At 37.4% G+C, this 15,866-nt stretch overlaps 1 protein-coding gene across 1 annotated transcript in view; it reads left to right on the top strand.

The window, feature by feature from the left end:
* The window catches only part of tacr3a (tachykinin receptor 3a), a 30,196-nt gene extending 20,561 nt beyond the window's left edge, over positions 1 to 9,635 (top strand). The window contains exons 4-5 of the mRNA XM_023269067.3: positions 6,130 to 6,326; positions 8,151 to 9,635. Coding sequence (XP_023124835.1) covers positions 6,130 to 6,326; positions 8,151 to 8,484 — 531 coding nt within the window. The 3' untranslated portion in view covers positions 8,485 to 9,635. The remainder of the gene's footprint in view (positions 1 to 6,129; positions 6,327 to 8,150) is intronic.
* The last annotated feature ends 6,231 nt before the right edge of the window (positions 9,636 to 15,866 follow it).

Here is a 15,866-nt window from a genome sequence, read left to right as displayed (position 1 = left end):
CACCCGATGACCTGGATGATCTGGAAAGCTCTGGCTGATATACTCTTTCTTGTGCCGCAATAGTTGGAGCTTTGAATATGAGAAAGAGTTATGTAATCATCAGTATTGAATTTCTGTGACATTCATCGTTGCAGTTTAACAGCAGGAGTAAAATTTGTGTGCTTGAGCTGTCAGATATAAATCCATGGTAGTGTCCTTTGTAAGCCTGTAAAAATGGAACTATAGATGTCTATAGGTGCTTTGCAGGAGTATTTTTATTGTTGCCATAGTAAACCAACAGAATAATTTCATTTCTGTGACTTTATTACAGCTATAACAGCCACGTTTCAAGACTTTTATGCCAAACCATGAGTTCAAAATGTCAAAAGTGTTACTTAATTGATTCATAAAGAGGAGTTTAAGAGGATTAGGCTTTAATCTCTAAAGATATACAACACAAAGATCCGGATCCCTTGATAACTGCTGTCTACATTCACCTGCTTTGAGTGAACTAGACTGTTAACACCGCTATCCTGACTTCCATACACACACACACACACACACACACACACACACACACACACACATACATATATATATATATATATATTTATTATCATTCAACAATTTGGGGTCACTTACAAATGTCCTTACTTTTGAAAGAAAAGCATTTTTTTTCAATCAGAAATACAGTCTAGACATTGTTAATGTGGTAAATGACTGTTCTAGCTGGAAACAGCTGATTCTTAATGGAATATCTCCATAGGGTTACAGAGGAACATTTCCAGCAACCATCACTCCTGTGTTCTAATGCTACATTGTGTTAGCTAATGGTGTTGAAAGGCTAATTGATGATTAGAAAACCCTTGTGCAATTATGTTAGCACATGAATAAAAGTGTAAGTTTTTATGGAAATGGTGTTAGCTAATCATGTTGAAGTTATATATATATAGTCGTTTTTCCATTACTTTTCATTCTAGGCTTTCTGAAAAGGTTCTCTTCATTAGAAAGATTTTTGAAAAATAATTGTATTTACTTCTTAAACAGCAACTGGAAGATTCTGATCTGGGTTTTCTTCCTTCATAGCACCAAATCAGCTGTCATCACAGAGACCATTGATTACTGTTGCAGCTGACTGGCTGCTGTTCTATTTCTGGATTTGAACTCTGTTTTCATTTCTGTCATCTCTTCTATTTTAATTGGCCATCTTGAATAATGACATGGTGCCACAGATAGAGCTCTTAATTGGATTAGTTCTTATCTTTCTGGTAGAAGTTTGTCTTCCACCAGTTCACAAGCTGTCACACATCTATGAACTAAACACAGCATCAATTTTCATGCCTGTCCTGATGTTTCCCAGCTTTCTGTCCCCCTAAAAACTGCTGTTTACCCCTACTAATCCCAATGTCATTTGCTCTGAGTTACAACTTGGTCACTCTACAGGGTGTTATCAAATTTAAGATAACCCATTGATATTAGACTGCTGCTTTCTTGGTGTCACAGATTTGGTCTTAATTGGATTTGTTCTTAGAAGTTTGTCTTCCACGTGTTACAGGCTGCCATTCTGCTGTCAGAAATGTGGCCTTAACACAATATTCAATTCTATGCCTGTGAAATATTCATAAACACAATATTAATTTCCATGCCTGTGCTGATGATTCCCAGGTCTTTATTTACTCCCACAACAGCGCTTGTGTTTGTAGACATTGGATTTGCATTGAGTGAAAACTTGATTACTGAGTTGTTTATCACCAAATGTAAAATACACCACTGATGTCAGACTGCAGCTGTCTTTGGAAACATGAGTACAACAAATACGCTCCACTAAGCTGTGAACTCTTGTTTTTATCTGTTTGGACTCCTAAATATCCCAGAAAATGCTCAAAATACTGCCCCAGGGTTTTTAACAACTCCTGATATGCATTACTTCTAGTTTTGCCTCTTTCTACTGACGACCTGTGAGATTTTTATTGAAGACATGAATATTCCAAAGCATGATGAGCTCCTATGGGTGCTTAGTTTTACATCTCCCTACACGATACTCTGAGTTTGGCTTAAAAAATCATTTTAACATCAGGTTGTTGTGTTACCGTGTGCATTTTAGCTCGGTCTTTAACTGTGTTGTCATCTCCTATTTTCTCCTTAGTACCACTAACCATATAAAATGGCCTTCTGGAGGATATCTTTTCAGTGTTGTGTATCTGTGTAAAGAAGAGCTTGGAGTCTGTCTTTTATATTACTCATAAAATGCTGGCCACCACAGAATGTATGTCACTGTAAACACTTAAAAAATGATACATGCTCATATCCAAGAACACCATGGCATGTTTTGGCCACGACTGTTACAAAAGTTTTTTTTTTTTTTTTTTTAAATAACTGTGTCAGTACTACAGTTTATGCTGGATATTACTTTGACTGATGTATTCTGCTTCTAGCCTATATTGCTATAAAGTAATATTTTGGTTGTTGGGCTGTTTTGTGTGTGTGTGTGTGTGTGTGTGTGTGTGTGTGTGTGTGTGTGTGTGTGTGTGTGTGTGTGTGTGTGTGTGTGTGTGTGTGTGTGTGTGTGTGTGTGTGTGTGTGTGTGTGTGTGTGTGTGTGTGTGTGATGCCTGTGTTTGGATTGGCCTTTCACTGCGAGCACACGGTTGCACGCAACATTTGTATGCTTCATCCACCTCTGGCTAGTAGGTGGAGGTCATGAGTCATTTGGGGACTGAAAAGTTTGGGAACATCAGGTTTAGAACACCAACAGATTGAGAGAGGGATGGAATGATTCCACAAAAGTTATGATATAGATCCTGTTTTTTTGTTTGTTTTTTTTGCACCAAAACAACATGTGGGCCGTTCCAGAATTGGGGGACATTTGGGCTTCAAAATTTTTGAAAAATGCACCTTCTCTTTTACAATTTTCTGCTAAATATTCATCACTGATAGGTAATAAACTTTCAAAGGCTTGATTGGCTCAGCTTACACATCAACGGTAGCATTTTTATTCCATGTTTTATTTGTTGTTGCTCCAGACTTATTTGGTATTTTTGAAATATTTTCAAACATTCTTTTCTCCTAGTTTTTTTTTTTTTTTTGGGGGGGGGGGTCTCACTAGTCTCACTAGTCTCACTTATTTTAAATTTGGTGAGTGGGACATAAAATGTCCTCCATTTCTGGAATGACCCACGTCTGAAAGAATATGATGAAACCAATGCATACTTTAAATGATTTAGAAACCAGACTTGAATAGAATATCATGTGTGGACACATAAAGTATTTGAATGGATATAACTGAGGTCTCGAACGGTCCAAATTTGGATTGTTTAAACTAGACCTAAGAGCACTTAGCAAGTGTGTCTCTCTTCCTCAAGTTTATTTACATATTTAGCCTATTGAGAAACTAGACATTTTTCATAATAATGGGGCAGCTTAGGCTTTTAAAAGAGTGCATTAACGAGAAACCAAAAAGCGCAACAAGATTTCCAGCGCTTTGCTCTGTCACATGAATTAATCCTGCTAATATACTGTATGTTGCCCGTGCAGCCAGTGCTTGATAGCTTTTTCCTCTCTGCCACAGACATATCTGTGAACTATTAAAATCATATTTGGGGACACTGTTAAGCAGCATGAGATGTGTTTTCATTACCAAGAATATGGGCAATGTAATTTATTTTAAGTCCGTCACACGTGCACCATCCTGCTGTCATAAGTCTTTGCTCAAACACCAAGTTTTTATTAATACACTGCTGAAAATAGTCACGACAAATGGAATGTCGTTTATTTTTTTAATGTCTGACTAACGTTTCCTGAAAACTGCAGTCACCATCTGGTTTAGTAAATTCCTTAGTGCCTTTAAAACTAAGTTGTATATATTATTTCTCACTTTTTTGTAGGAGAAAATGTGCTACTGAGAGACAGACAAACACATTGTCGGCTGTGAAAAGAATATAGACTTTAAGATGTAAATTGTAAATATTGGCACAAGACTTTGAGCCTTTCTCAGGTAGCAGCTGCTTGTGCTATAAAGGGAAATGTTCATATCCAAGCTGGTTATCATCAGCCGCCATTAAAAATTGTTAATCAAGAAATCTAAACAAGATAAATGTATTTTCTGCCGTCATTAAACATTAGACCTTCCCTTTAAGCTTCTCCGCTTAAATCTCTATAACACACTGTTTTAGGATTCTTTGGCAACAGAACACGCCACATGCAATGCAAACATTTACACTGAAAGCAGAACTTCTCCGGTCTCTCAGTTTACTTTTAGGTTGGATCATATCACCCTGAGAGCGTCAGAGTCATCGTTTAATGTTCATGCTACCCTCAAATTAAAATACTGACTAAATACTTCACCCACTGTTTAGCAGCCACCTTGTGCAGTTTACAGCGTGACTTGTGTGAGACCATAAACTTCTTTGCAACAAGTGCTTAAACCAAAGGGTACCAGGACCTCTGTTTAGATTTCAGGAGGGACTCGATGTCTGTTTTGTCTCTGCTAGTGTCTCTGCCTCTCCAGCCTCCAGTTTTGTGGATTTTGTTCCAACCAGTTCCCAACCAGAGACATTCCACTGGAGGTTGTTTCCAATAAGAAAAAGACGCTAATAGACAAATAAAAACTTTTTTGGGGGTTTTTTTTGAAACAATTTTTTTTTTGTTCGGAAAGTTCGGAAAAGATTTAGAGGTTTATGCTCAAACATTTTTAATCGAAATTACTTGAAACATTTGGGCTTTTTAAAAGAAATTGGTTTATTGAAACTTTCGTCTCACAGCTAGAAGATTCCCAGTTTGTGTCCCGGCCTTCCCGGGACTATTCTGCATGGAGTTTTCATGTTCTCTCAGTGCATGCGTGGGTTTCTCCAGGTACTCCGGCTTCCTCCCACAATCCAAAAACATGCTAAGGTTAATTGGTGATTCTAAATTGTCCGTAGGTGTGAATGCCAGTGTGATTGTTTGTCTCTATGTGTAGCCCTGTGATAGACTGGCTTTCTGCCCAAGGTGTCTCCTGCCTTCACCCTAAATCAGCTGGGATAGACTCCAGCCCCCCGAGATCCTAGTGAGGATTAAGCAGTGTATAGATAATGGATGGATGGATTGATGGATGGACGGTTTATTTAACTGGGACTGTCAATATTAATATGGATTCCTAGAAATTTGAAAACAAGCTGCTATTGTTCAAGTTTAGAAAGTCATCCTAAAAGCAGAATATACAAGTGAAACGACTAAGGAAAGTTATAGAAGCAAAACAAAAAATGTCTAATAATATGGACACTATTTTATTTATATATATATATATATATATATATATATATATATATATATATATATATATATATATATATATATATATATATATATATATATATATATATATATATATATATATATATATATATATATATATATATATATATATATATATACATATGGTGGTATCTTCCACCATGTATGATTTTCAGGTATTTAAAGCATGTAGCACAGAGGCAGATGATACAATAAGCACAGACCAAAAGCTTACTAAAGACAATAAAATAGATTATTTTTCCATTTAAATTTAAAAAGGGCTGTTATCTGGTAACATGGTAAAAGTAACATTTTATTTCTCTAATGTTATTTAGTCTGTTTAGATTATTAAATTAGACATCATCATGAAAATGCCAGTTTCAAAGTGAATCCACACTGATTGTCTAAAATTATTCTTGCAATTGTGATTCTAAGGATTCTCCTGATTTTTTTCCCAGCAGATTCATTCACCTGACGTGTCATCTCTGAAGTATACACAGCACACAGGTTCAACTTTAAGTTACAGTGGTGTTTCAATTAAAGTTCTCTGGAAAAGGCACTCATGGGATGAAGTCCTCACATGGACTTTTATCAGAAACTTGCCATCTGATAAGTGAAATTGGAACACACTGTCCTGCTTTCCATTGTAGTATTACAGAAACGCATCAGTCTGTTCCCTGTGGTGCCAGGTGTTACAAAGAAGCTGGCTGGAGCTACTTGTACCATGTTCTCCTCACCAAATATTCAGAAACGGTAGCAGCGAAGTGGCAGATTTATTTTCTTTCCCATGTAATCTCCTCTGCTTTACAAACAGCTGTGCATGCATGTGTCTTCACAGTGACAGAATTCTTCTTACCGTTGCTCGCTCCTTCTCCTGCAGGTGGTGAAGATGATGATCATTGTGGTGGTGACCTTTGCCCTCTGCTGGCTGCCGTATCACGTCTACTTCATCGTGACGGGTCTCAACGTGCGTCTGAGCAAGTGGAAGTACATCCAGCAGGTGTACCTGTCAATGATGTGGCTGGCGATGAGCTCCACCATGTACAACCCCATCATCTACTGCTGCCTCAACAGCAGGTGAGTAACAACAACAATCGTGTGTCATGGCTGAATAGGGACGGCACTCGATAGTTCTAAATTGTTCCATTCATCAGAATCGTCTGCCTCCGAAGCTGTTTATTTTCTTTAATTGATGCTAGAACATTTTCTCAAACTCTGAACACTTTGTGCTGCTGGAAAATTGCGTCTAAAAGGGTCAGAAGTGAAAGAACTGGTCCACAGTGTGTCTTCATTTCGTGACAGTGCCAGTTGTAATGTTCGCACTATTAGTCAAGTAAGGGTGGAAACACCTGCAGTAGGTTGAAACCTCTTTCTGTGAAACATTAGCTTGAATTCCCAAATTGTTATGTCAAGAACTTTAAACACAAGTGCCACTGCTTCCCAACTGAGCAACATATCTGTTACTAAGTGGAAATTTCTGATGCTGTAATAAAATGCAGGCTGCACCAGTGTTCTCTCATTTTATCTATTTTAAATGATGACAGAGAAGCTGTGTCAGTAGATCACCTGCCTTCCTAGAGGTTGCTTATATGTGAATTAAATCAAAACTGCGAGTTCTTGAGGCCATTTCCACAACTTGCACGTTTTTTATAACTTGCTTGTAAATTTATTATTGTTATTATTATTTTTTCGTATTTAAATCATGTTTTAACTGTTTAATTTCATAACTGTGTTTTCTATTTGCTGCTGCCTATCTTGGCCAGGACTCCCTTGAAAAAAAGGTTCTTAATCTCAACGAGATCTCGCCTGGTTAAATAAAGGTTAAAAAAAAAATGTATTGAAGTGGCCACTGAAAGGGCTCCAGGTTAAACAGTGTCTTTGCACACCTGAATCACGTGAATGTTGATTTTCTACAATGCGGTCAGATTCAGAGATGATAAAACAGCTCAGCTGACACTGAAAATCTGTGTAGGCTTCCCTTTTTTCCACACAGACGACTGATCAGGAATCTATAAGGGAATCAATGAAGAATTGGAACATGGCTTTGGAATCAATACGATGTTATCGATTCCCAGCAGAACAACTTAACATCCCAGTTGAAACACTGCCAATGATTTTACAACAAATACGCAGCTGACTACTATTGTGCAACTTTGTGAATTAAATTAGGTACCATTAATTCAGTTCAATTCAGTTTTACCATGCTTTACCAAAACTTTAACTCTAAAACGAAATAGCTTTTTGTCAGTATAGACTTAGACTTATACAGACTTTATTAATCCCCAGAGGGAAATTCTGTATTATCTCATAAGGTTAGAGAAAGAGGAAAAATCACGACAAGTAGAATTAAACAACTAAAAATAAAACTAATTTCTAGTAATCTATAACTCTCTGTGTTGTTACCATTCTCTCCATGCATTTCTTAGATTTTCATTCTTAAAATATATACTTATGAGCACTTATATACAATACTTTTTTTTCTGTTGTTTGTGTTCTTTTGATCAATGACTTAAATGATTTGAGTCACACATCAAGAGAGCATCACTCAACAGAAAAATGCATTTGATTCTTTAAAAGCAATGTTTCCTCTGTCAAGCAACTGAAGTTATTTGGTTTATCAGTGAATGTCAAATCAGTGCATTCAAATACTGTAGGTTTATACTATATATATATTGCATTTCCACACCAATGGGCCTCTTTTCATTAATTCTTTGTGGTATAGTATAGTACACAATAAATGGTATACATTGCTTCATGTAGAAAAAAAATATAATATTAAAACATTAATGGACTGTCAAGTGAAAAATACCCAGTAAACACTTTTTTTTCCACATCTCATATGTTCTTCAACTTGGCCTGTGTTTGCTAGCTCTTTCTATCTCCCTTCTGATGTTAAACCAGGTTTCGAGCTGGTTTCAAACGAGCATTTCGTTGGTGCCCGTTCATCAAGGTGTCCATCAACGACGAGCAGGAGCTACGCTCCATGCGGCATCACCAAACACACCAGAGCAGCATGTGCACGCTGTCACGCATGGATACCACCGTGGTGGTGGTCTACGACCCCACTGAAGGCGATGGCGTTGCTGGAGGTGGCCCTGGTAGGAAGCACTCTCTGCCCACAAGGAAGAGAAGCTACATCACGTCTCGCCACACAGAGATCACTGGCTGCGATGGTAACGGTGTGAAAATGCAAAATGGAAGCGCTCCAAATGCTCAGCCTGAGGATTTCTCTTGAAGAGTTCCAGACATGCATGCAGCAGAATGTTTGCATGTTTAAAGGTGTATACACATGCATAATACACTGTACATACAACAGTGCACATGGTGTTCGCTTAGCTTAGACATAAAGGCACTGTATAAAGGCAGACGGGGTTACTTCAGCATGTAGAGAAGTTTAAACTCGCGTCCCATCAATGTCTCTCTACGTTAATGAAATGCTGTGAGAAGCTGTTCTTACTTCAGTCAAACATTCAGCTGTGATTGAGTTTAGCATTTAAACACAGCCAGTGTGTTTGTCATGGTCTAACTAAATTTCTATTATGGAACTATGGCCTAGTTTGCATTTCCATCTGTTCAAACTGTGAACTTTACGTGCCACAGAGGATGTGCTGTGTATCGTTCATTTCCCCCTGCAGCCACTAGCGACTGCAGCATCACCAATGGAATAGCTGCTGATTGAACTCTGTTTGGGTCCATATGTGGCTCTGAGTTTGACTTTGGGTTATGTAACTGTTGCAAGAAACATTTCCTGGTGACTGGCTGAAAGCCAAGCCAGAGGTGAAATCCAGTATACATTCTCAGCCTGTCAATAAACAGGCTGGGAATGAGCTCACTGCAGGCAAACTGGCCAGCTAGGAGCTAGTGTGTTAGTGTCACTTGCATTTTTATGTTTTCAACTAAGCGGAGGAAAAAAAAATAAAGAAAGTTTAACAGTGAAAGGCCATCAGTTGCTTTAATTGCCTTTCTATGATGTGTAATCAGAGAACACATCGGTTTTGGCAGCTGTTGGGGTTTCAAGAATGTTTTTCCTGTGTTGCATCCCTGCTTGTGTGCACCTTAAGTGTTAAGTTTACACCAAGCAGCACACTAGACAATGCCAGATTGATTATTGGAACCATACTGACTCAGTACACAGCAGACACAGACAAAAACACGAGTATGGCTTAGAAAAACTTTACTGTATGTATTGATAGGTGTTGCTGCAATAGTTTTGTCTGTTTTAAATGAAATTTTAAAATTATATATGTTTTGAGCACCTGTATAGTCACCGTAAAGGCTATTCTGTTTCAACATTTCTAGATTGTTCCAGATGTATAGTTCCAGATCTATACTCCTTGGTAATTGACATATTGCAGTTTCTCACATAATAAAGAAAATACATTCTTGCAACTGTATATATATATATATATATATATATATATATATATATATATATATATATATATATATATATATATATATATATATATATATATATATATATATATATACATATATACATATATATATACATATATATATATACATATATATATATATATATATATATATATATATATATATATATATACATATATATATATATATATATATATATATATATATATAAAGCAGTTTTTTTTTCAATGAAGACAACATTAAATGAATCAGAAATCCAGTTTAGACATTGTTAATGTGGTAAATGACTATTCTAGCTGGAAACAGCTGATTTTTAATGGAATATCTACATAGGGGTACAGAGGAACATTTCCAGCAACCATCACTCCTGTGTTCTAATGCTACATTGTGTTAGCTAATGGTGTTGAAAGGCTAACTGATGATGAGAAAACCCTTGTGCAATTATGTTAGCACATGAATAAAAGTGTGAGTTTTCATGGCAAACATGATTTTTTTTTTCTTTTGAACGATATTCTATATGGAATATAAATATGACATACAGAAATTCCAGCCATAAAACCATAATGTAATTGTCTTTACTTGTTCCTACCAACAGTTTTGAATGTTAGGAGACCTCATGAAAGTATTTACTTACGAATGTGACGAAGTACATGTTGTGCATGTCAGTGTTATGCATTATTTAGCTATTGCCTTTTTGTTTTATTAAAGTTGGTTTAACTATTTGTATGTGGTGAACAAGCCATGTTCATGTTTCTCTATATTAATGTTTGTTTGAATGTATAGCACAATGTGTGCCTCTCTCTGTAAAGTGTTACCTATATTGTTTGTTGTGTCTTTAAAGGATAAGTAGTTCATTTCAGCCTGAGTCTTGTTTCTCTCTTTCCGTTTTTATTCCTTTTGTCACCATAAATTGCCTCACTACATTTTTTTTGTCCCCTTTACTGTGCAGGAAATGCTTCTTTCTCTGCTGTTTTTCTAAAAGACTCAGGGCGAAAAAACTATTTAATCCTTTAATAACTATATGACTATTATTGCTGGCAAATCACAAGTATTTAGTAATTTGAGATGAGGAATTGTCAGAACTCTTTGTCACTGATGATCATAATTCTACAATTGTATATCTTATTTCTTATAATTATGAATTCTTCTTAAACCAACAGGTTTTCCATTGCTCTGCACTGGTCAGTACTGATGTATGTGTTTAATGTCGCTTTACTGCAGTTGTCTTCACAGTATCATGAGTGTTTACAAGTGACATGACCTGCTTAAGATGAAATGTGGCTGTAATATGTTGCATTTTTGGTTGACAAAAGAAAAAACAAATACGCAACAGTGGATTTTTTTTGTGGTAGTTGTCAGAAACGGCGCAGGTAATTGTGATAATCCACAACTTTTCGTCTTTATTTACACTGATAAGCCACAACATTAAAACCACCCAAACAAGAAAAGCACTCAAAGAGCGCAGTACTCCACCAAGGCTGCTCAGCCATTGTATCATTTGAGTTGGATGAAATCTTCAATTTAAAAAAATGACCTTGCGCTGAGCACAGGTGTGTGTTATGCATGTGTATGTTATGTACAGATATCGAATCACGTGACCTAAATATGTAGCGGGCAGCGGGAGTTGATGGGACTCGGAAACACCCCCACAATTTAATCAATTGTTTCCTTGTATCATCATATTATCAGGACTTATTTCCCATGGGTAAGTCCTGATAAGTCCGCAGCGGTCAATTTGTAGTAGGATCACAATCATGTGATCGTCAGCAGGCAGCTGATGTAGTGCTCACTTGTTGTCATAGTTACAGTGACACCATGCCACTGTCTCGCAATGATACCGAAATATTTAACAAATCTGTGGATCCAGACTATAAGCTGCATCACAGCCAAAATCTAATCACTTGGTCCTTGTGTCATTTCTGACCTTCCCTGAAAATTTCATCCAAATCCGTCCATTTTTGAGTAATGTTGCAAACAGACAGACAAACCAACATGATCGCTCCGCCACATTCCTTGGTGGAGCGATCATTTGTTATAACTGAATAGGGATGGGATTCAAGTTGAGAACTGGTTCTAAAGTTCTAAATTCCACTCATCTGAATCGTCTGCCTCTGAAGCTCTTTATCTTCTCTAACTGATGCTAGAACATTTTCTCAAACTCTGAACACTGTGCTGCTGGAAACTTGCATCTAAAAAGATTCATGGCAGAGTGGAAGAACTGATCCAAAGTGTGGCTTCATTTCATGACAGTGCCAGTTGTAATGTCCGTAAATAGTCAAGTAAGGGTGGAAAAGCCTACAGTAGGTTGAAAGTTCTTTCTATGAAACACTAGCTTGAATTCCAGAATAGTTTGTTTTTGAGTAATGTTGCTAACAGACAGACAGACAAATGTATGCCAGTTGTTGGCATGGTAACAACATTGTGTAGTTCTTCTTTATGCTGACAAAACAGCTCTAATCTATTGGGGGATAAATTTTGTGATGTCTGGTACTGGGACATTGGCCAGAGAGTCTTTGGGTTCTGTGGGTCATGTGGGGTGACGCCTCTGTGGACGGGTTAGTTCAGGCGCACTTTACAAAAACTCGATTAGACTGGGATGTGGGGATTTTGGAAGCTAGGCCAGACCCTTGGGCACTTTATGTAGTGTTTCTCAAGCTGTTCCTGAGGATTTTTAGTGATGAGATGCGTGTATTGTGCTTCGTCTGCAACAGTGCTTAGGTGGGTAACAGAGCAACCAAGGTTTCCCAGCAAAGCAGTGCATTATACCGAAAACATCAGTGTTATTCCCTTTAGTGTTGTGGCTGATTGTGTCTGTTTCTTAATTTTATACCATTCAGTAAAGATTCAACCCTGTATCAGTAAACTGCATTCATGTTTCTGGCAATTAGGTCGACTACATCTTACAATGACATTTAGATTTTGCAGTTATGACATAGTTTTCTCCTAAATCTAAAATAATTTTCATATTGACTTCTGCCCAGCTGTTATATAAAACACATGCACTGTTGTAAGCTGAAAAGTAGAAATGCACACCATATCAGAAGAGAAAATGAAACAAAAAGAACCCAACTAATAGCTACTACTGCCTTACAGAGATTAAACAGACCATAAAGCACGATAGACACTACATATAATCCTTACCACTACTCTCTAGATGTCATCACTGCACCTCATATATTCCCTTCAGCCACTGAACAATAGCTCACTTTTTTTTATTTTGTATTTTCAGATCACCTGTCAGACCAATAAAATGCAGTGCAATGTCCACTCATCACCAAAGAAATCATTAAAACTGAGAAAAGTTGTGGATTCTAGCCTCAATTTGACCTTTGAAGAAGTGCCAATATGTGTTGTTTTCTCTGTCATGCTATAAAAGATGTTTAATAAACCACCACAAATTCATACTGTAGCAGTGTTGATATTGGTGCACAAGAGGTGTTCAGTACCAGGTGAGCATCTGCAGATACTGTGAGAAGCAATTTTTTTCAAAATTATGTTGTTATTGGTGCAATTACTATCTCTTCATTTCAAATCATGTAAGAGAATAAATGTGATTGTGTAAACAGTGGGCTATATGAGCATGAGTCAACGGTAATAAAGTAACTGAAAGAAACAAAACTGGAAGGTAGCTAATTGTGCCAAGTTCCACAGCGAGACAGCTTTCCTTTTATGGCTGTTCTGAGAATAACTAAATGATCTGAACTGGCAAATGGCCGCCACATGAGTCAATCCAATTAGAATCTACACTTCTTGAATATTCATTCACTCGCTTCATCCCTCAAACATTACTACCACACGGCCTGCCAAATCTAGCTTTGGAATGCTTAGCAAGAGAATTTAGCTTCCAGATACTCTTTGTCCTCAAAGTTAAGAACAAATACTTGAGCTATTATTTCTTTTAATCTCTCTATCATTCACAAAGACTACATCTATCTTTTATCTGGGTGTATTTTAGCTGCAGTAACATGTCACAATGACCACTCTTTAACCAACCTGAAAAAAAACTTGCCTGTATGGAAAAATTAAATTAATGATTAGCCAATGACGTGTTGTTTCTGTGGTCGACTTTATATGTCAATCTGGCATCAACGAAGCTCTATTTTCTCAGTTTTGTTATCGGGATATTCTACAAATTCAACTGTTTCATTTATCAGACACTTTTATCTAAAGCGAAGTACATCTGAGAGTAGATACAACACATGCAAGGATCTAGTCAGGAGAAAACAACCTGGATAAGAGCCATAAAACAAGTTAATTTTAATGACAGGAGGTTGTTTATACAATCGGCAATCAAATGTAAGAAACCGCCAAGTCAAGCAAATGAAACACAGAGAGAGAGAGGATACAACAAAACAGCAACAACTGATGACGCAGTAAATATCTGAGGATGTATTTTTGTCTTTTTTGGAGATTGATTGAATAGAAAGACCAGCAGGAGGATGTCTTGACAAAGGCAGTGATGGTTTAAAACACATTTAATCACTCCTATTTTCTTTTTGCAAAGAATTTTCAGATCCTTTCAGATTCTGCTTGTAAAACTTAGTAGATTCTGGCACATAGAGCTGCAATATTAAATATTCTAAAGCACATAAGACTGGCTGTTGTTGATTCATTCTGAATTTCACAATTGTTTAATTCTACAGTGCCAAATAAGGCAATAGGTGGCACCGGCTTGTCTCTGTTAGTCGCTTCTTTACAATGCAGCCAGCTTACAATGCATTTGTCAGGCATGTTTTTTATGTTAAATATGGTATATTAAAATATATAAACCACAACAGTGTTGAATCTGTGCTATTACATCTTCACATCTTATCAATCTTTCACCAGTGAAAGAACTGCAATGATAGCCGGTAAAAACTGAATCCATCTGATGTTCAGCAAAAATATTCCCCACATGTGACACAGCAGCCTCTAAAACAGCAGTATTTCTGAGGAAGAGGTGCTATTTCACCTTGAATAAGCGGAGATCTACACCTCTAAAAAAGGAAATTGTTACACAGTAATCCGTGTCGACTGCATGTGGTTTAGGAATGCTGCTCTGCTGGTCTGTGTCAGACCTTTCGGCGGAGAAGTCATCTTCAGAACAGCCTATTACACACCACAGTGAAAACTGGCAGAAAACTGTCAGTTTCCTTTGCACTGTTGAAAGCAGAATACACACTTTATGTGCTTGTTAAAACGGCTCGCTGCTGCTCTTGCGTTTTTCATTGTTGTTTCTGCAGATTTTTATGTGAATGATCTGTTTTGGTGATTGGAACTAATCTCCTCGCTCTTCATCTAACAGCTGCACTGAATTGTCACAACCTTTTTTGCTCTGCTGTGCTTGACGTAGAGAAAAGAAAATTACAATCTTATTTCTCTTCACAGCCTTTTGTAGCCATTTACACATCTTAGGATCTGTCACGAGGAATCCATTGTGAAGAACATCAAGATTTTTTTTCATCTGTTTCCAACACTTGCACAAATCTGTCTGGTAATTCAAAACATTTTCCTTTAGCTCCCAGCTTGAAAGGATTCATTGTCAGTGAGGGGCTTCTTCAAACCTCTGAATGTATGGAGACAGAACATGCTGTGATTCCTCTGTCGGTTACATTCCTCCAGTATGAGAAAGATTTATCACAATCTGCGGCTGATGGGAATCTTCTGTATGATAAATTTTTTCACCATCGTTTAATTAATTCCAACAATCCTTTTCTTTGTACATTATGCATAGGGCATTTTCAATAAAGTAGGGTAGTTTCCTTGAGGTTAACAAGCGTCATTTCATTATAAGAAATTAGAACATATAGTGTCTGTGCACGGAATCTGTTAGTTTAAACACAAGACACTTGTGCTCCAAACAAAAAGGATGTGCACTCATTGAAGGACCTAGGATCCCTGACCCATCACTATACACACCAGTGTGCAGTGAATCCTATCACATCTCTGAAGGTCATCAGGTGGAAACCTCCCTTCAACGGTGTTTCGCATATTTAGTCCCACAACACCTCCAGGACACTAGGCGGTGAACGCTGGTGTCCCATATTCACCCCCCTAGTGGCAGTTCACACTGCTCCTACACAATCCAAACAGCACATATATTCTGAAATCTGATCTTTAGTTGGGTGGCTCGGTGTTTAGCACTTTTGCCTTGCAGCTAGAAGATCCGTGGTTCATATCCCGACCTTCCCGGGATCTTTCTGCATGGAGTTTGCATGTTCTCCCTGTGCATGTGTGGGT

This window comes from Amphiprion ocellaris, chromosome 4 (genome assembly GCF_022539595.1).
Source record: "Amphiprion ocellaris isolate individual 3 ecotype Okinawa chromosome 4, ASM2253959v1, whole genome shotgun sequence".
Taxonomy (NCBI): Eukaryota; Metazoa; Chordata; class Actinopteri; family Pomacentridae; genus Amphiprion; species Amphiprion ocellaris.
The sequence above is the reverse complement of the archived record's forward strand: the minus strand, read 5'-3'. Positions and strand labels throughout refer to the sequence as shown.